General features: G+C 45.2%; 1 protein-coding gene across 2 annotated transcripts in view; it reads left to right on the plus strand.

The window, feature by feature from the left end:
* Nucleotides 1-22,500, plus strand: part of LOC139577267 (transmembrane protein 132C) — a 491,028-nt gene that overhangs the window by 456,971 nt on the left and 11,557 nt on the right. For both annotated transcript variants that reach the window (XR_011675244.1, XM_071404264.1), the window contains exons 6-7: nucleotides 18,389-18,594; nucleotides 19,973-20,246. Coding sequence is in view for 1 of the 2 variants with exons in the window: in XM_071404264.1 (XP_071260365.1) it covers nucleotides 18,389-18,594; nucleotides 19,973-20,246 (480 nt within the window). In the remaining variant the exon portion in view is untranslated. The remainder of the gene's footprint in view (nucleotides 1-18,388; nucleotides 18,595-19,972; nucleotides 20,247-22,500) is intronic.

Consider the following 22,500-nt stretch of genomic DNA (forward strand, 5'->3'; position numbering starts at 1 on the left):
ATAAATAGATACTAATGCTAATATATACATGTAAACAGGAGTAATAGTGACCAGTAGCAGGATAAATAGATACTAATGGTAATATATACATGTAAACAGGAGTAATAGTGACCAGTAACAGGATAAATAGATACTAATGGTAATATATACATCTAAACAGGAGTAATAGTGACCAGTAACAGGATAAATAGATAATAATGGTAATATATACATGTAAACAGGAGTAATAGTGACCAGTAACAGGATAAATAGATACACTGAGTGTACAAAACTTTAAGAACACCCTCCTAATATTGAGTTGCACCCCTTGATGTCCTTTGGTTGGTGGACCATTTTTGATACACACGGGAAACTGTTGAGCATGTAAAGCCCAGCAGCGGTGCAGTTCTTGACACAAACCCGGTGTACCTGGCACCTACTACCATACCCCATTCAAATGCACTTACATATTTTGTCTTGCACATTCATCCTCTGCCACACATAAACAATCCATAGCTATGTTCGAATACCCATACTAACATACTGTATACTACATACTTAATGAGTATATATTAGTTCATTTTAGTATACTGTAAACGAACTGTATCTTTTCAGTTGAGCGTACTAGCGCTTCACCTGTCAACCTGAAGTTAATGCTGTTGCTATGCAACCTCTTGCTAGCTTGTTAGCATAACAAATTACTAGCGAGACATTTAATGATTTTGGGTGTGTTCGTAAAATTCAATCTGGTGTGCCAAAGTGCGCTGAGTGCGCTGGGCGTTTGTAAATCCAGAGCGTTGTCAGATTGTCTGTTGGTAAATTCAGAGCGTTTCGCTCTCGGAGCGTTCAGAGCGCACACTGGATGCTCTGGCCGAGGAGTAGGGTTGATCCTAGAGTTCTGACCTCAAAATGGCAGTCAAGTACCCAAGCTAACTGGCTAACATTGGCTAGCTTACTAGCTACTTCCAGACACAAATGAGAGAACACCCCACTCTGACCATTTTACTCACCCTAGCAGAGCTGGTTAGGCTCTGCTGGTAAAGCCTCAACAGGTTTACTCGGCAGTCCCTGTTGGATCAAGGTGAGACACGTATCTCTACCAGTAGACCTGTGATTAATCCTCCACTTTATATCAGAAAGACGCTTCTCTATGGGAGGCTTATACAGGGAGGGCCAACATCCTCTCAGAGAAGAACCTGGTCCAAAACCCTGGCAACCCTGTTGCCCTGAGCCCATGCAGATGGTATTTCTTCACAGCCGCTGCATACAGACCATTTTTGCTGGCTGTGCAAAAGGCCCCCAGTTCTGGAGTCTTGAACGATAGGATCATTCCCTCACTCTCCTGGTGTTCCCCTGCAGCGGCCTGTATTTGTGAAAAGAGGTAGGTCAGTGTCATTCGTGGTTAGACGGTCCAATTTCTGCCTACTCCCCAGCAGCTCTCTGAACAAGCCCGGTAGTGCAGCACGGACCCCCTCCACCACAGCCTGCTGCAGCAGCCTGGCTGAATTCATGGAGGATCCTACTCCAATGTCGCTGGCAGATTTCCACCTAGCCTCTTCCTGCAGGTCACCCAACTTAGTGAACCCCACTCTCACAAGCCTGGCCCGCAAGCTGGCAGAGATCAGCATTCTGGTCTGGAGGAGGGGCTTGTGAAACAGTGGCTCCTCCATTAGCTATGCTCCTGGCCGAGAAACGTCTCTGTGAACAGAAGTATTGTTCCACGCCCAAAGCACAGCGCGGTAAAACGGAGTAATGGCCGACATATTGACCTGCTCTAGATCCAACAGGAACAGAGGCCTGTCGTAGTCAAGGTCCCCTGCTCACCCCAGAATAGCCCAACCAGCGTCTCTCCAGCACACCCCCTGCTGGTACAGAAGTCTCTGTGCAGCTTGTTGATGGAAAGATGTCACTCTGGACCCAATGTCCACCAGCCTCTGGCCCCCCTCATGTAAAGGGAGGTGTAAAACTGCTGTGCATGTCCAGTGTTTGCCAGACCAAAGACAATCCACCAGTAACCTCTGCATTTGCTTGATGAGACTCTGCGGGGTGGTCCAACACCATCAGCCTGTGCCAGAGCATTGAAGCGGCCAAGATGTTAGCGACCAGGACCCTTCACCCTGAAAGTCATCAGTGGCAACAACCACCACTATTTAGACAACTTAGCTGTAACCGTCTCCACCAGCCCCTCCCTGTTTCTCTCCAGAAACTATGAGGTCCCCAAGAACTCCCCTAAGAACTTCATCCCTACTCTGCCCCACTGTAACCCCCCAGGAAGACTAGGAGATGCTGCTCTGGCCCACTATAGCCCCCCAGAAAGACTAGGAGATCCTGCTCTGGCCCACTGTAACCCCCCCAGGAAGACTAGGAGATGCTGCTCTGCCCCACTGTAACCCCCCAGGAAGACTAGGAGATGCTGCTCTGGCCCACTGTAACCCCCCAGGAAGACTAGGAGATGCTGCTCTGCCCCACTATAGCCCCCCAGAAAGACTAGGAGATGCTGCTCTGGCCCACTATAGCCCCCCCAGGAAGACTAGGAGATGCTGCTCTGGCCCACTGTAGCCCCCCAGAAAGACTAGTAGATGCTGCTCTGGCCCACTATAGCCCCCCAGAAAGACTAGTAGATGCTGCTCTGGCCCACTATAGCCCCCCAGAAAGACTAGGAGATGCTGCTCTGGCCCACTATAGCCCCCCAAAAAGACTAGGAGATGCTGCTCTGGCCCACTGTAACTCCCCAGGAAGACTAGGAGATCCTGCTCTGGCGCATCTCCCCATAATCAGATCCTCAATCTTCTCCCAGTTCACCTTAGCTCAGGGGTGGGCAATTCCAGTCCTCGGGGTCCTGATTGGTATCACACTTTTTCTCCATCGCTAGCAAACACAGCTGATTGCATTCTAAACTGAAGATCATGATTAGGTGATTATTGGAGTCAGATGTGTTAGTTGGGGCTGGGGCAAAACTGTGACACCAATCAGGCCCTCGAGGACTGGAATTGCCCACCCCAGCTTAGCTGATGCCACCCCCTCAAACAACACTAAAGCCCTGCTAACCTCTTCTACATCTACCTCCCCTCTAACAAACACTGTTACATCATCAGCATAAGCTGACAATGAAACTGTCTCCCCACGTACTGCCCAGGGAACTGACCACTGCAGCCACTTCCTCAGCCTACACAGCAGTGGTTCTATGGCTAAACAGTAGAGCTGACCCCAGAGTGGACACCCCTGCCTAATCCCTCTCCTAACTGGGACTGGTCGGCTCAGCCCACCCCCGACTTTTACCATAACAAATGCCCCATAGTACAATACGTTGACCCATGATCTAAACCCGGTAACCAGGCCAAAAGCTTCCATGATCCTTAACAGATAGTACAATACGTTGACCCATGATCTAAACCTGGTAACCAGGCCAAAAGCTTCCATGATCCTTAACAGATAGTACAATACGTTGACCCATGATCTAAACCCGGTAACCAGGCCAAAAGCTTCCATGATCCTTACAGATAGTACAATACGTTGACCCATGATCTAAACCCGGTAACCAGGCCAAAAGCTTCCATGATCCTTACAGATAGTACAATACGTTGACCCATGATCTAAACCCGGTAACCAGGCCAAAAGCTTCCATGATCCTTAACAGATAGTACAATACGTTGACCCATGATCTAAACCCGGTAACCAGGCCAAAAGCTTCCATGATCCTTAACAGATAGTACAATACGTTGACCCATGATCTAAACCCGGTAACCAGGCCAAAAGCTTCCATGATCCTTACAGATAGGCATGACACACTCTATCAAAAGCTTTTTCTTGATCTGTCGAAATGAACCGCAGATCCTGATCATACATCCTAGTGATGTCTATCACATCTCTCAAAATAAACAAGTTGTCCATTATTGTCTACCCAGGCACACAGTATGCCTGCTCCCTGTGAACTATTGTGTCCAAACAACCTTTCAGACAATTTGTCAAACACTTGGACAGTATTTTATAATCCAAGCAGAGCAACGACACCGGCTTCCAGTTCTTCAATAGAGCTAACACCTCCTTCTTCGGCAGTAGTGACATAGTTCTCAAAGGACTCCCGAAATACCTCTAAGAGAACCCTCCCCAATGCACCCAAGAAATATTGATAAAACTTGGCTGTCAGTCCATCGACCCCCAGCGCATGGCCTGCTGCACAGCCGCTGTTAGTTCCTGAAACAAAATATCACCCTCCAGCGAAGCACTCGGCTAAGGCCTGAGCGTAGGCATCCGCTGTAGAATCTCAGTGTTGCTCTCACCGTAAAGGTCTGCGTAGATGTCCATAGCCATCCTCCTCATCTCCGCTGGATCCGACATCAGAGACCCTGATGGACGACATAGATGGAACATCTGCTTCGCTGCGCCGACCTCAACTCCAGGTTGAAGAAGAACGCACTCATGTCCGTCAGGGTAGAGCATCCATGTCCGTCAGGGTAGAGCATCCATGTCCGTCAAGGTAGAGCATCCGTGTCCGTCAGGGTAGAGCATCCATGTCCGTCAGGGTAGAGCATCCGTGTCCGTCAGGGTAGAGCATCCATGTCCGTCAGGGTAGAGCATCTTTTACTTTTATCTCATCCTGGAATATACAAGGTCTGAGGCCTAAAGAGCAGGAACCCCGACTTCATCAAAGAAATTGGAAATACAGACAATGTCATCCTACAAGAAACATGGTATAGAGGAGACGGACCCACTGGTTGCCCTCAAGGTTACAGAGAGCTGGTAGTCCCATCCACCAAACTACCAGGTGTGAAACAGGGAAGAGACTCAACAGGGCGTATGCTAATTTCGTATAGAGCAGACCTAACCCACACTATTAAATTAGTCAAAACAGGAATATTTTACATCTGGCTAGAAATTAATAAGGAAACTATCTCAACAGAGAAAAATGTCATAATGTGTGCTACCTACATCCCCTCAATAGAATCCCCATACTTTAACGATGACAGCTTCTCCATCCTAGAGGGGTTGAGCAACCATTTCCCGGCCCAGGGACATATACTAGTCTGTGGCGACCTAAATGCCAGAACTGGACAAGAACCTGACACTCTTAGCACACAGGGGGACAAACACCTACCTGGAGGTGACAGCATCCCCTCCCAAATATTCCCCCCTAGACACAACAGTGACAAAACAACCAACAAAAACGGGTCACAACACAACTCATGCAGCTCTGTCGCACGCTGGGTCTGTACATAGTCATCCAGTTCAATCCTTTCTAGACAACTTCCTGGACAAAACATTTCTCTGTAATAGTAAAGGTGTAAACTTGACTGTAGAAAACAGTGTATTTGACCTTCAGCTTCTCTTACAAATATACACATTTGAAGAAGACAACCAAAGAAAATTTACAACAATGACAAATGTTTTGATGAAGAATGCAAAAACCTTTGAAATAAATTGAGAAACCTATCCAACCAAAAACATAGAGACCCAGAATACCTTTACTATGGTGAACCACTAAAACAATACAGAATGCGGATAAAGAAGGAACAGCACGTCAGAAATCAGTTCAATGTAATTGTTGAATCCATAGACTCTAACCACTTCTGGGAAAATTCTTAGCTATTACGCTACAAGATTTGCACACCTGTACTTCCCTGCAGATCCTCTCAAGCTCTTTCATGTTGGATAGGGAGCGTCGCTGTACAGCTATTTTCAGGTCTCTCCAGAGAGTCCGTGCTCTGGCTGGGCCACTCAAGGACAGACTTGTCCTGAAGCTACTGCTGCGTTTTCTTGGCTGTGTGCTTTGGGTCATAGTCCTGTTTGAAAGTGAACCTTGTCATGGAAATTCTATCCTTAATCAATAATGAGGAGAGGAAAAATGAATAATCAGTCAAGGTATTACTTTTATTAAAAGACTTGTTACATCAAGGAGGCTTGTCGCCTCACAGGTGGTGGAGTGAGAGCCCCCTGAGTGGAGTTAGCTTCTGGGTTATATACCATCTCAGGATAGGTCAGGATTGGTGCAACCTCAGAGATGACAGCGGTTCCAAACACCAAGCCCACACATCCTGTACCAGACCTTCGGCCCCAAATGCAAAGAACTTGTTGTTTTGTTCAGTACTAAGAACTTAGGACATTTGTTGTTACTTTGTTTTCCACCTTGAACTAGGGGAGAGAACAATCTCCCCCTAGGAGGAAGTGACTGATGCACAGACACTGTGGAGACAAGTGATTGGTTCCCCATTACTCACGCCATCACTTCACATGGTTTTCAATAAAGACACATAGTTCACATATGGAAACAATGTTTCCTTCTGACCTCCTTTGCCATACTCCGTGCTGATATTCTGCATAGCAACAGGGACATGTGATAGACAAGCCTGACTTCTCTCTTCTCTCTGGACCCCAGGTGACTGAGGCACATATGGGAGGAAGTACAGCTGCCAACCCCAGAGTCCGAAAGGAGACATTCTAATGTCAAGAGTTCAACAGTTCAATCATATAAGCATATTCTTCAGATAAGACATCTTAATTATCTTTGTTACTTAGCTTATATGAGTTAGTTAAATAATCTCAATCCCAATGCCTAGGCTTAAAGAAGGATATTTTAGTACACAAACATTAGTATTGTTTAACAGAAAATTTCCCCCACAACCTTCGCCCCAGTCTGAGGTCCTAAGCGCTCTGGAGCAGGTTTTCATCAAGGATCTCTCTGTAATTTGCTCCGTTCATCTTTCCCTGACTAGTCTCCCAGTCTTTGCTGCTGCCACCACCATGCTTCACCGTAGGGATGGTGCCAGGTTTCCTCCAGACGTGACGCTAGGCATTCAGGCCAAAGAGTTCAATCTTGGTTTCGTCAGACCAGAGAATCTTGTTTCTCATGGTCTGAGAGTCCTTTAGGTGCCTTTTGGCAAACTCCAAGCGGGCTGTTATGTGCCTTTTACTGAGGAGTGGCTTCCATCTGGCCACTCAATCATTAAGGCTTGATTGGTGGAGTGCTGCAGAGATGGTTGTTCTTCTGAAAGGTTCTCCCATCTCCAAAGAGGAACTCTGGAGCTCTGTCAGAGTGACCAAGGGATTCTCGGTCACCTCCCTGACCAAGGCCCTTCTTCCCCAATTGCTCAGTTTGGCCGGGCGGCCAGCTCTAGGAAGAGTTGTGTTGGTTCCAAACGTCTTCCATTTAAGAATGATGGAACCCACTGTGTTCTTGGGGACCTTCAATGCTGCAGACATTTTTGTTACCCTTCCCCAGATCTGTGCCTCGACACAATCCTGTCTCAGAGCTCTACGGACAATTCCTTCCACCTTCGGCTTTGTTTTTGCTCTGACATGCGCTTTCAACTGTGGGACCTTATATAGACAGGTGTGCGCCTTTCCTTATCATGTCAAATCAATTGAATGTACCACAGGTGGACTCCAATCAAGTTGTAGAAACACATCAAGGATGATCAATGGAAACAGGATGCAACTGAGCTCAAAGGGTCTGAATACTATACTATAAGCTATTTCTGTTTTTTTATTTTTTTATTATACTTCTCACGCAACAACAAACACGTTATGTGGTATTGTGTGTTGATTGATGAACAATTTGTGTTTAATCCATTTTGGAATAAGGCTGTAATGTAACAATATGTGGAAAAAGTCAATGGGTCTGAATTCTCTCAGAAAGCACTGTATATCAATGAATTGGCGAGGGCACTAGAACAGTCTGCAGCACCCGGCCTCACCCTACTAGAATCTGAAGTCAAATGTCTACTGTTTGATGATGATCTGGCGCTTCTGTCCCCAACCAAGGAGGGCCTAAAGCAACACCTAGATCTTCTGCACAGATCTGTCAGACCTGGGCCCTGACAGAAAATCTCAGTAAGACAAAAATAATGGCCAGGTAACTTCCACAAAGATGTGAACGATCTGAGAGACAAGTCAAGAAGGGTCTTCTACGCCATCAAAAGGAACATACAATTCGACATCCCAATTAGGATCTGACTAAAAATACTTGAATCAGTTATAGAACCCATTGCCCTTTGTGGTTGTAATGTCTGGGGTCCGCTCACCAACCAAGAATTCACAAAATGGGACAAACACAAAAGGTCCTCTGTGTACAACGTAAAACACAAAATAATGCATGCAAATTAGGCCGATACCCGCTAATTATCAAAATTCAGAAAAGTGCTGTTAAATTCTACAACCACCTAAAAGGAAGCGATTCTCAAACCTTCCATAACAAAGCCATCACCTACAGAGAGATGAACCTGGAGAAGAGTCCCCTAAGCAAGCTGGTCCTGGGACTCTGTTCACAAACACAAACAGAGCCCCAGGACAGCAACATAATTATACCCAACCAAATAATGAGATAACAAAAAGATAATTAGTTGACACATTGGAATGAATTAACAAAAACCTGAGCAAACTAGAATGCTATTTGGCACTAAACAGAGAGGCTACAGTATGTCTACACAGACCCACAAAGAATTCTAAACCAAATCCAATTTTTTTAATCTCCCATATCTATTAGGTGAAATACCACAGTGTGCCATAACAGCAACAAGATTTGTGACCTTTTGCCACAAGAACAGGGCAACCAGTGAAGAACAAACACCATTGTAAATACATATTTATGTTTATTTATTTTCCCTTTTGTACTTAACTATTTGCACATTGTTACACCTATATATATTTGAAATGTCTTTATTCCTTTGGAGAAAGAGAGAGAGAGAGAGACAAGAGAGAGAGACAAGTGAGATAGACAAGAGAGAGAGACACAAGAGACAAGAGAGAGAGACACAAGAGATGAGACAAGAGACAAGAGAGAGAGAGACAAGAGAGAGAGAGACAAGAACGAGAGAAACAAGAGAGAGAGACAAGAGAGAGAGACACAAGAGAGAGAGACACAAGAGAGAGAGACACAAGAGACAAGAGAGAGAGACACAAGAGACAAGAGAGAGAGAGACACAATCGACAAGAGAGAGAGAGACAAGAGAGAGAGACACAAGAGACGAGAGGGAGAAAGAGAGAAACAGGAAAGAGAGACAAGAAAGAGAGCGACACAAGAGACAGGAGCGAGAGAGAGACAAGAGAGAGAGACAAGAGACAAGAGAGAGAGAGACAAGAGACAAGAGAGAGACAAGAGTCAAGAGAGAGAGAGACAAGAGACAATAGAGAAACAAGAGACACAAGACAATAGAGAGACACAAGACAATAGAGAGACAAGAGAGAGAGACGAGAGAGAGAAACAAGAGAGAGAGAGACAAGAGACAAGAGAGAGACAAGAGAGAGAGAGACAAGAGAAAGAGAGAGAGAGACGAGAGAGAGAGACAAGAGATGAGAGAGAGAGACAAGAGACAAGAGAGACAAGAGACAAGCGAGAGAGAGAGAGACAATAGACAAGAGAGAGAGAGACTGAGACAAGAGACAAGAGAGAGACAAAGAGAGAGAGAGACAAGAGAAAGAGAGAGCGAGAGAGAGACAAGAGAGAGAGAGACAAGAGAGCGAGGACGAGAGAGAGACAAGAGAGAGAGAGACGAGAGAGAGAGAGAGAGACAAGAGACGAGAGAGAGACAAGAGAGAGAGAGACGAGAGAGAGAGACAAGAGAGAGACAAGAGAGAGACAAGAGAGAGAGAGACGAGAGAGAGAGAGACACAAGAGATGAGACAAGAGACAAGAGAGAGAGAGACAAGAAAGAGAGAGACAAGAGAGAGAGACACAAGAGACAAGAGAGAGAGACACAAGAGACAAGAGAGAGAGACACAAGAGATGCGACAAGAGACAAGAGAGAGAGAGACAAGAAAGAGAGAGAGACAAGAGAGAGAGACAAGAGAGAGAGACAAGAGAGAGAGACACAAGAGAGAGAGACACAAGAGACAAGAGAGAGAGACACAAGAGACAAGAGAGAGAGAGACACAATCGACAAGAGAGAGAGAGACAAGAGAGAGAGACACAAGAGACGATAGGGAGAAAGAGAGAAACAGGAGAGAGAGACAAGAGAGAGAGCGACACAAGAGACAGGAGCGAGAGAGAGACAAGAGAGAGAGACAAGAGACAAGAGACAAGAGAGAGAGAGACAAGAGACAAGAGAGAGACAAGAGACAAGAGAGAGACAAGAGTCAAGAGAGAGAGAGACAAGAGACAATAGAGAAACAAGAGACACAAGACAATAGAGAGACAAGAGAGAGAGACAAGAGAGAGAGACAAGAGAGACACAAGAGACAAGAGAGAGAGACACAAGAGACAAGAGAGAAAGACACAAGAGATGCGACAAGAGACGAGAGAGAGAGACAAGAAAGAGAGAGAGACAAGAGAGAGAGACAAGAGAGAGAGAGACAAGAGAGAGAGACACAAGAGAGAGAGACACAAGAGACAAGAGAGAGAGACACAGGAGACAAGAGAGAGAGAGACACAATCGACGGGAGAGAGAGAGACAAGAGAGAGAGACACAAGAGACGAGAGGGAGAAAGAGAGAAACAGGAGAGAGAGACAAGAGAGAGAGCGACACAAGAGACAGGAGCGAGAGAGAGACAAGAGAGAGAGACAAGAGACAAGAGAGAGAGAGACAAGAGACAAGAGACAAGAGAGAGACAAGAGTCAAGAGAGAGAGAGACAAGAGACAATAGAGAAACAAGAGACACAAGACAATAGAGAGACAAGAGAGAGAGACAAGAGAGAGAGACAAGAGAGACACAAGAGACAAGAGAGAGAGACGAGAGAGAGAAACAAGAGAGAGAGAGACAAGAGAGATAGACAAGAGACAAGAGAGATACAAGAGAGAGAGAGAGAGAGAGAAAGAGACAAGAGAAAGAGAGAGAGACGAGAGAGAGAGACAAGAGATGAGAGAGAGAGACAAGAGACAAGCGAGAGAGAGAGACAATAGACAAGAGAGAGAGAGACTGAGACAAGAGACAAGAGAGAGACAAAGAGAGAGCGAGAGAGAGACGAGAGAGAGAGACAAGAGAGCGAGGACGAGAGAGAGACAAGAGAGAGAGAGACGAGAGAGAGAGAGAGAGACAAGAGACGAGAGAGAGACAAGAGAGAGAGAGACAAGAGAGAGAGAGACGAGAGAGAGAGACAAGAGAGAGACAAGAGAGAGAGAGACGAGAGAGAGAGAGAGAGAGACGAGAGAGAGACAAGAGAGAGAAAGATAGAGAGAGACAAGAGAGAGACAGAGAGACTCACTCATTAGGAGGAAAGTATTGACTTGAAAAGCAGTTTGTTTAGCATGAGAGATGAGTCAATGAGTTTCTCATCTCTGTATGTAATGCCTCAGATGCTATCAAAGTGTTTTCAATTTCGCAATCTGTTAAGACACACTGATGTATGCCAAGATATCAATGTTGTATAATTTCTACTGCTGGTCTCGACTACACTTTCTCTCAGCCTACTGATAATCACCTGAATCCTGTTCACCCTCCTAGTAACAACAGAACACTGACTGACTCGTGTTTAAAAAAAAACACTTTCAAAAAGGTACTCAACTGCACGGTGTCCATATTAGAACAGCCTCAATCTCAGCAGAACTTCTAATATGGACTTTCTCTACCGCACCTGCTGTCTCTAACTCTGAATGATCGGCTTTGAAAGCCAACTGACATTTACTCCTGAGGTGCTGACCTGTACAACCACTGTGATTATTATTATTTGACCCTGCTGGTCATCTATGAACATTTGAACATCTTGGCCATGTACTGTTATAATCTCCACCCGGCACAGCCAGAAGAGGACTGGCCACCCCTCAGAGCCTGGTTCCTCTCTAGGTTTCATCCTAGGTTCCTGCCTTTCTAGGGAGTTTTTCCTAGCCACCGTGCTTCTACGTCTCCATTACTTGCTGTTTGGGGTTTTTAGGCTGGGTTTCTGTACAGCATTTTGTGACATCGGATGATGTAAAAAGGGCTTTATAAATAAATGTGATTGATTGACATCATACCTTTATCTCCTTTTGTTTGATATGACGTGTTCGTGTGATGTTAGGTGAGGACATGTCCCTGGTCCCTCTATAACAGAGCCCTGGTGCTGTGCTCCTCTTTCTAAAATATAGACAGAGATTAAGTCCAGAGATTAAATCCATTTTTCAGTGTCTTCAAACGCCCATGGCTCAGCAGTTTGGCACTGATAGAGGGGAATGCCTTTGTTTACACTAGGGCTTGCATCAGCCTGAAAATACATATTTTACTACGGTACACTAGCTTTCTTACTACTTGTTTTACACCAGTTAGCCAATGTAACATCAACAAACAAATCAACATTCAAATATGGATAGTAACATATCGCGTGGATAATTGGCACCCTATTTCCCAATATCGTGCACTACTTTTCATCAGTGCCCTGTGCCAGGAGTGCACAAAAAACATGGAATAGCGTGCCATTTGGGAGACATACTTTCGATCATTGAAAGATTACTTTTTTTGGGGGGGGAGTCCATATTGGTGTGGATTAAGACATGTGCACAGCTGTGAATATTTGTAGTTACATCCTGGCATCTATTGAATTGGCTGCTTCTTCTTCTGTCTCTGGCCATATTCAGGAATGTGATGGGAGGCCAGGACAGGCCGAGGCGGCAGATGCCTGGGAAAGCTCGGGCCCTGGAATACAGCCTCCGATATCACAGCCGAAGTAACACCTGCTCCTCACTCTAGAGGGAAAGAAAGAGTGTGAGAGAGAGAGAGAGAGAGAGAGAGAGAGAGAGACAGAGAGGAGGGAGAGAAAGAGAGAAAGAGAAAAAGGGTGGTGGGAGAAAGAGAGCGAGAGAAAGGGGAGGAGGGGGGAGAGAAAGAGAGAGAAAGAAAAAGATGGACAGAGAGGAAAGCAAGTCTCTTTGATGATAACAAGTCCAGTCTTAGAGGGACTGACGGACTGAGGGAGACGTGGAGGGAGAGCGGTGGTGATAAGCTACTAGGAGGATGAGAGGGAGAGACACAAGCTTCTTATCAGATCTCCTCCTCTGTGTCTTAATTGTGGAAATGCGAAGCACAGTAATTAAATCACCCACAGGAGATCAGATTCTGATTGCCGTCTGCGTGTTCAGTGAGATACACGTGAGAGTGAGGGAATGAACTTCGTCGTGTGTGTTTTTTGCTGAATAGAGTTGGTCTTATCAGATTGCAAATTGCGAGCAATTGCTCTTGTAGAATGATTCATCAAGGCTTTTTTTTTACTGTCCACACGAGACACTCGAAGGATATCTCCCTTTTGTTTCACTGCTGTCCGCGCTAAATGATTTTTCGCTTTCCGCTCTGATTCCAGTTTCCAATTGAAGTCACCAGAGGAGGCTGGTAGGGGGGAGCTGTAGGAGGACAGTCTCAATCTAATGGCCGGAATGGAATAAATGGAACGTTATCAAACAAATCAAACATATGGAAACCATGTTTGACTCAGTTCCATTTATGACATTCCAGCCATTACAATGAGCCCGTCCTCCTATAGCTCCTCCCAACAGCCTCCTCTGGAAGTCACGCAACATGTGCACGCACGCACCCACACACACACACACAGACATTGTATGACTACACACCACCCTATTCAGCACGATGGACAGTGTGACTACAGCACTGTACAGTACGGCCTGACCTGGATTATTTGTCAGCAACCAAACCTCACTGCCTTGCTGCCTGTACAGACAGATCGGTTGTGTGCATCACAGTATGGTGTAAAAGCACAGCACACTAACCTGGGTCAAAATCTAGGACAAATATTGGACTGCATTGGAGTTAAAACACACATTTCAATCCTTGTCATCACCAGGGAAATTAAATAATTGTGTGTCTGCCTTTCTCTTACAGATTTTGACCAAGGCGAGTGTGACAAAACAAATTCTGAATCTATACGATCAGCTAGACATTCAGAGAACCTCATTTCAAAGCTTTTAGAGACAACATAACCAATGATATGTTCAGGATAGAATTACCCTCTCCTCTCCTTGTTATTTCAACATGCTTCACTGCTCTAACAGAGAGGTGATTATCTGAAACTGCTCTCTCTCTCCCGAGTGTCCCTTCCCTGGCCCCTAGAATGAGATGTTCACACAGCATCGAATGCACCGTGAAGTCAATGCCGAGTAGAGGTGGCAGCTGACCGCCCGAGCTCTGACACGGGTCGGCGTGTATCCCACGGCAACGAACCACTGCTGCTACTGTTAACCACCAGGGTGTCATTAAGTCTCCAAGGCCACATTAATCTATCATCACATCAGAGATAGAGAGATCGAGAGGGAGGACAAAGGAGGGAGGTAGGAGAAAGAAAGAAAGGTGTTTGAGAGAGGTCAAGAACTTGTTAGGGTGAGTGAAGGACTACAATGGGAGGAGACAGATCGAATGCCATAATCAACAACTAGGACATTGTCTAATTTCAGGTAACGTGTGGAAAATTGTCTCAAATGCCAACGTGATCACTGGGGAGCACCGAGTTAGATTAGGGTGGAATTGAAAATGACAAATCTATGCTTCCTCATCTGGGCTCAGTGGCTAAAGGTTCTACAGTGCACTTCTTTCTCAGATGTTACCTGGTCAAGACTGGACGGTGTCCATATTAGGACAGGCTCAATCTCAGCAGGACTTGTTTTCAATCTCAGCAGGACTTGTTTTCAATCTCAGCAGGACTTGTTTTCAATCTCAGCAGGACTTGTTTTCAATCTCAGCAGGACTTGTTTTCAATCTCAGCAGGACTTGTTTTCAATCTCAGCAGGACTTGTTTTCAATCTCAGCAGGACTTGTTTTCAATCTCAGCAGGACTTGTTTTCAATCTCAGCAGGACTTGTTTTCAATCTCAGAAGGACTTGTTTTAATCTCAGCATGACTTGTTTCAATCTTAGCAGGACTTGTTTTCAATCTCAGCAGGACTTGTTTTCAATCTCAGCAGGACTTGTTTTCAATCTCAGCAGGACTTGTTTTCAATCTCAGCAGGACTTGTTTCAATCTCAGCAGGACTTGTTTTCAATCTCAGCAGGACTTGTTTTCAATCTCAGAAGGACTTGTTTCAATCTCAGCATGACTTGTTTCAATCTCAGAAGGACTTGTTTCAATCTCAGCAGGACTTGTTTTCAATCTCAGCAGGACTTGTTTTCAATCTCAGCAGGACTTGTTTTCAATCTCAGCAGGACTTGTTTCAATCTCAGCAGGACTTGTTTTCAATCTCAGCAGGACTTGTTTTCAATCTCAGCAGGACTTGTTTTCAATCTCAGCAGGACTTGTTTTCAATCTCAGCAGGACTTGTTTTCAATCTCAGCAGGACTTGTTTTCAATCTCAGCAGGACTTGTTTCAATCTCAGCAGGACTTGTTTTCAATCTCAGCAGGACTTGTTTTCAATCTCAGCAGGACTTGTTTCAATCTCAGCAGGACTTGTTTTCAATCTCAGCAGGACTTGTTTTCAATCTCAGAAGGACTTGTTTCAATCTCAGCATGACTTGTTTCAATCTCAGAAGGACTTGTTTCAATCTCAGCAGGACTTGTTTTCAATCTCAGCAGGACTTGTTTTCAATCTCAGCAGGACTTGTTTTCAATCTCAGCAGGACTTGTTTTCAATCTCAGCAGAACTTGTTTCAATCTCAGCAGGACTTGTTTCAATCTCAGAAGGACTTGTTTCAATCTCAGCATGACTTGTTTCAATCTCAGAAGGACTTGTTTCATTCTCAGCATGACTTGTTTCAATCTCAGAAGGACTTGTTTCAATCTCAGCAGGACTTGTTTCAATCTCAGCAGGACTTGTTTCAATCTCAGTAGGACTTGTTTCAATCTCAGTAGGACTTGTTTCAATCTCAGTAGGACTTGTTTCAATCTCAGCAGGACTTGTTTCAATCTCAGCAGGACTTGTTTCAATCTTAGCAGGACTTGTTTCAATCTGTTTCAATCTCAGCAGGACTTGTTTCAATCTGTTTCAATCTCAGCAGGACTTGTTTCAATCTCAGTAGGACTTGTTTCAATCTCAGTAGGACTTGTTTCAATCTCAGCAGGACTTGTTTTCAATCTCAGTAGAACTTGTTTCAATCTCAGCAGGACTTGTTTCAATCTCAGCAGGACTTGTTTCAATCTCAGTAGGACTTGTTTCAATCTCAGCAGGACTTGTTTCAATCTCAGTAGGTGGGAGGCATGTAACATTCACAACATTGTATAATTTTGTCATCAGTATAAAAAATATTCCTCATTATTGAACGATTGATTATGTATACATTATGAACATAAATAGTTTTCACCCCATTATGTTATCCTTCTTAAATGACCCCTTTAGAGTATAGTGGTGCCTGAGTACTGCATGTACAATAATAATGACAGCCTTTTGTGTGAATGGCACTTGATAATTCCAATCCTTCTCTTCACACTGTTCTGTTGTCGCTCTGGGTTAAAGTTTCCCCTAGGTTCAGATCTAGAATCAGATTCCCCTCACCAATCCTAACCTTAACCCTTAGTTGAGGAAAATGCAAAACTGACCCAGGATCTCACCATGTAAATCTTGAACAGAAACACATGGAAAAAGATCATTTTGAAGATCACTTTTGATAAATCTAATACTCATCTTTCAAAAAAATTGCACACAGCAGGTGAAGAAAAGGTAAAAGTTGTGAATTGTGTTCAGAAACCGTTGGTGACAGGCGAAATGCTGTGTGTGAAATTCAGAAACCGTTGGTGACAGGCGAAATGCTGTGTGTGAAATTCAGAAACCGTTGGTGACAGGCGAAATGCTGTGTGTTGAATTCAGAAACCGTTGGTGACAGGCGAAATGCTGTGTGTGAAATTCAGAAACCGTTGGTGACAGGTGAAATGCTACGCATGAAATTCAGAAACCGAAATGGTGACAGGCGAAATGGTACGCGTGGGATTCCAAGAGGCATCCATGCAAGGTGGCAGCTTGTACTGCCCATACTGACTCTTACTGTACTGCCCATACTGACGCTTACTGTACTGCCCATACTGATTCTTACTGTACTGCGCATACTGATTCTTACTGTACTGCCCATACTGATTCTTACTGTACTGCCCATACTGATTCTTACTGTACTGCCCATACTGATTCTTACTGTACTGCCCATACTGACTCTTACTGTACTGCCCATACTGACTCTTACTGTACTGCCCATACTGATTCTTACTGTACTGCCCATACTGACTCTTACTGTACTGCCCATACTGACTCTTACTGTACTGCCCATACTGATTCTTACTGTACTGCCCATACTGATTCTTACTGTACTGCCCATACTGACTCTTACTGTACTGCCCATACTGACTCTTACTGTACTGCCCATACTGATTCTTACTGTACTGCCCATACTGACTCTTACTGTACTGCCCATACTGATTCTTACTGTACTGCCCATACTGACTCTTACTGTACTGCCCATACTGATTCTTACTGTACTGCCCATACTGATTCTTACTGTACTGCCCATACTGACTCTTACTGTACTGCCCATACTGACTCTTACTGTACTGCCCATACTGATTCTTACTGTACTACCCATACTGATTCTTACTGTACTGCCCATACTGACTCTTACTGTACTGCCCATACTGATTCTTACTGTACTGCCCATACAGATTCTTACTGTACTGCCCATACTGACTCTTACTGTACTGCCCATACTGATTCTTACTGTACTGCCCATACTGATTCTTACTGTACTGCCCATACTGACTCTTACTGTACTGCCCATACTGACTCTTACTGTACTGCCCATACTGATTCTTACTGTACTGCCCATACTGACTCTTACTGTACTGCCCATACTGATTCTTACTGTACTGCCCATACTGATTCTTACTGTACTGCCCATACTGACTCTTACTGTACTGCCCATACTGATTTTTACTGTACTGCCCATACTGACTATTACTGTACTGCCCATACTGATTCTTACTGTATTGCCCATACTGACTCTTACTGTACTGCCCATACTGACTCTTACTGTACTGCCCATACTGATTTTTACTGTACTGCCCATACGGACTCTTACTGTACTGCCCATACTGATTCTTACTGTATTGCCCATACTGACTCTTACTGTACTGCCCATACTGACTCTTACTGTACTGCCCATACTGATTCTTACTGTACTGCCCATACTGATTCTTACTGTACTGCCCATACTGATTCTTACTGTACTGCCCATACTGATTCTTACTGTACTGCCCATACTGATTCTTACTGTACTGCCCATACTGACTCTTACTGAGGCCTGTAGAAAAAGACCCATCATGCTACAGCGGACACACCACAGCAAACGTGGGGCTTGAAAGCCACAAAAGGTCACACACTCATATGTTCATACACGCACACACACACACACACACACACACACACACACACACACACACACACACACACACACACACACACACACACACACACACACACACACACACACACACACACACACACACACACACACACACACACACACACACACACACACACACACACACAGACACACATAACCGCCAGGACTCTGCTTTGTGCCCTCTCAGGTGTCTCCTGGCTGTGATACAGTGCTTGTGAACGGGAAGGAGATGCGGGGTAGACAGTCTCTGATGGTCAACTTCACCTACCTGTACCTGAGCACCCAGCTGGAGCTGACTGTGTGGGTGCCTCGTCTGCCCCTGCAGATGGATGTGTCTGACACAGAACTCAGCCAGGTCAAGGGATGGAGGGTGCCCATCTTTTCCAACAAGAGGTAAAAAGAGAGAGAGAGAGAGAGAGAGAGAGAGAGAGAGAGATTTAGTTATTTAGTTATAAGTTAGTTATAGTTTCATTTTCTTTCAATTTTTATATTTATTACATTACATTCGACTATTGACTGTTACCATTTTATTGTTACTATTTTTATATTAAATTTTCTATTATTATTTACTACCATTCTATATTATTATTTGTCATTGTTTATAATTTTATTACAATGTATATTGTATACATTGTTGCTTTGGCAATATTGACACAATGTTTTACATGCCAATAAAGCAGCTTGAATTTGAATTTGACTTTGAGAGAGAGAGAGAGAGAGAGAGAGAGAGAGAGAGAGAGAGAGAGAGAGAGAGAGAGAGAGAGAGAGAGAGAGAGAGAGAGAGATGGTGGGTACGGGTGTGTATTCCTGTTCTATGTCCTATTCTAAATGTTTTATCTGCATGTGGGTTTGGGAAATGATGTGTTGTATTGGGCATGGTGTGTAGGGGTCTGTATAGGGCTTTATTTTCTAATGCAGGATGTGGGTAGTAAGTGTGAAACAACATTATGGAAAAGAAGCCAGCGCTTCCTGCTATTTCCTGCCAGGTCAAGGTTTTTGAAGGATACAGCTGTTATTAAGGACTACTATTATTAGGTCATATTCTTGCATCACTCACTGCTCACAGCTTCTGACATGCATGTACCTACAGCAGACTAGACTTCCTGAATACATCTGTCAAGCCATGGGACATTGAAGCATTGGACGCCTTCTTTCCCCATTTAGTCGCAAGTACATGTTATGGTCTCTCTCTCTCAAGGTTCCATTTCAGTAGGTTTCATGTTGCTCTGTCATGTGACTCCATTTGGAGCCTGAGATGAGAGGGGAGGAGGGTGCTGCTGTTGTTACCGCCGATGTCTGCCTGCCTGCCCAGCCAACGACCTTCACTCTCTCTGCAGGGCCCATTTTTCAATTTGGCCAATTTTTGTTTCCTTGCCTTTAAAGACGGCCCCCCCACCAGTCACCACACCGAGGCGCCTAGCCCTCTGGGAAATGGGGCAGGATTCCTGTAATCTCGCCAGTGTTTTAGACACAAGGAGGGTGAGGGGGGGGGGGGGGGGGGTGTTGTTAAGAGATGTGTGTGCTCACATAGGTTTTTGTAAGTGGTTTTTCAGCTTCAATCCAATTACACAGAGCTGAAAAACCGTCAGAAACTCCAGACGCTGTGGAGTGAAGATTCTAGACAACATCAAACCCTTACTGTGCTTTTTGAACAAACTAATCCAGTGGATGAATGTTTTGCCAGCCTACTGGTATTAGCAGGAACAAACATGTGCTGCAGGGGCAGTTGGTTCATGACCAACATCTCTATGTCCCTCTTCCCCCTCCGTAGGCCCACCCGCGACAGTGAGGATGACGAGGATGATGAGAGGAAGGGCAAAGGCTGCACGCTACAGTACCAGTATGCCCTGGTGAGGGTACTCACCCACTTTGTGGCGGAGCCAGCAGCCCCTGGCGGGGAGCTGGTCTACATGCTGGGGGTGGACTGGCAGGCAGACATCACAGACCTGGTTCTGGACTACCTGAAGGTGGAAGACCCACGCATTGCCCGGCTGCTGGAGGGACGCGTCCTGATGGGCAAGGACCTGGGCATCACCACCATCCAGGTACACACTTAGCCCACTGAGCTAAACCCTGGGCATCACCACCATCCAGGTACACACTTAGCCCACTGAGCTAAACCCTGGGCCTCATCACCATCCAGGTACACACTTAGCCCACTGAGCTAAACCCTGGGCCTCATCACCATCCAGGTACACACGTAGCCCACTGAGCTAAACCCTGGGCCTCATCACCATCCAGGTACACACTTAGCCCACTGAGCTAAACCCTGGGCCTCATCACCATCCAGGTACACACTTAGCCCACTGAGTTAAACCCTGGGCCTCATCACCATCCAGGTACACACTTAGCCCACTGAGCTAAACCCTGGGCCTCATCACCATCCAGGTACACACTTAGCCCACTGAGTTAAACCCTGGGCCTCATCACCATCCAGGTACACACTTTCCACCACCATCAACAAAACACCAAATTATGGAATTTCTCGTGGAAGAATGGTGTTGTATCCCTCCAATAGAGTTCCAGACACTTGTAGAATCTATGCCACGGCGCATTGAAACCGTTTTGTCTCGTGGTGGCACAATGCCATATTAAGACACTATGTTGGTGTTTTCTTTATTTTGGTAGTTACCTGTATACCAGTTCCTTTCCAAAACATCAGCTGTCTGTTTACATTTGCATAGAATTAATTTTTTGTGGAGTAATGGCATGATTCCCATATCGAAAATCAGATTGAAGGGCTTTTTTTCCCCCACAAACATAGCCATGTTGATTCATTCCCTTGCAGCGCGGCAGCTATAAGCCCTCACACACATCATTATAAACTCAATTAGCTGTCAGATTTGGGCTGTAATCTCAGTGGTGATGGTATAATGCTGAGAGCACTGCATCGTTCTCTGTGGCCTCATTACCGCATTTCAATAAGACAATACGACCAGCAAAGAATAAATAAATGAAGACGACAAAACAATTTCCAGCCGTTTAGCTGTCACGCCAGAAGCCCTTTTGCCATTGGCCCATGAAAAGATGACGTCACACGTCCCATCCATCGTCCTAATTACATTCTCTCAGCGAGTGATGACAACACTACAAACTACTTTTATGTGTTAGCATATCTGCTGTTCCTTAATGGGATTATTTTATCTGTGTGTTTTGTTTGTGTGTGTGTGTGTGTGTGTGTGTGTGTGTGTGTGTGTGTGTGTGTGTGTGTGTGTGTGTGTGTGTGTGTGTGTGTGTGTGTGTGTGTGTGTGTGTGTGTGTGTGTGTGTGTGTGTGTGTGTGTGTGTGTGAGTGAGTGAGTGAGTGAGTGAGTGAGTGAGTGAGTGAGTGAGTGAGTGAGTGAGTGAGTGAGTGAGTGAGTGAGTGAGTGAGTGAGTGAGTGAGTGAGTGAGTGAGTGAGTGAGTGAGTGAGTGAGTGAGTGAGTGAGTGTGTGAGTGAGTGAGTGAGTGAGTGAGTGAGTGAGTGAGTGAGTGAGTGAGTGAGTGAGTGAGTGAGTGCGTGCGTGTGAGCGCATGCTCACTTAAGTCTTCAGAAATGATTTTGCAGCTCAAATGAAATTGCACGACGATGAACAAGTACACACAGGCAATCACCGTTGGTTGAATCACACTGGTTGAATCAACGTTGTTTTCCGACATGGAATAGACGTTGAATTGATGTCTGTGCCGAGTGAGAAGTGTGTTTAAGGAGGTAGCTGGGGGGAGTGTAACAGTTTCTGGAAACATCTGGGTGTGTGTCACACCCATCCAGCCAGGGACCGGAGCCTCAAACATCCACGCAGCACGGAAATCCCACAGATGGCTCTCTAACACCAATATAATTGAAACTCCAAAGACATGGGATGGGAATTTCTACTGAGTTGTCCCTCGTTGCTATAAGCCGTCAGGACTCTTTAGGTTTTTTGATGTTTCAATTTCTCCTTCTCCCTCTCCCACTACCTCCTCTCTCTCTTTCTCTCTCACACGGAGAGAGAAGTCCCAGTGGTGTCAATCAACAAGTGGCGGCCTGCCGTGGTGGTGAGGGGTATCAGCTTGACTATGACATGTTTGTTCTCCGATATCTTTTTACACCAATCACATTCAGCTGTCTTCTGGCGCACAGCAATTTTGTTGAATGCTTTTCTAATCTCTGGTCCCTGTCTATTCTTTAGGATAAGTTGTCTTGGTTGAATGTTGACATGTTTAAGTATACAGTATGGCTGGTGAGTGTGAGACAGACAGGAAGTGGCTGCTGAAGTATATGGCTGGTGCAGGGAAACACAGTGTGAGACAGACAGGAAGTGGCTACTGAAGTATATG

Source organism: Salvelinus alpinus, chromosome 5, assembly GCF_045679555.1.
Source record: "Salvelinus alpinus chromosome 5, SLU_Salpinus.1, whole genome shotgun sequence".
In the NCBI taxonomy this organism is placed as follows: Eukaryota; Metazoa; Chordata; class Actinopteri; order Salmoniformes; family Salmonidae; genus Salvelinus; species Salvelinus alpinus.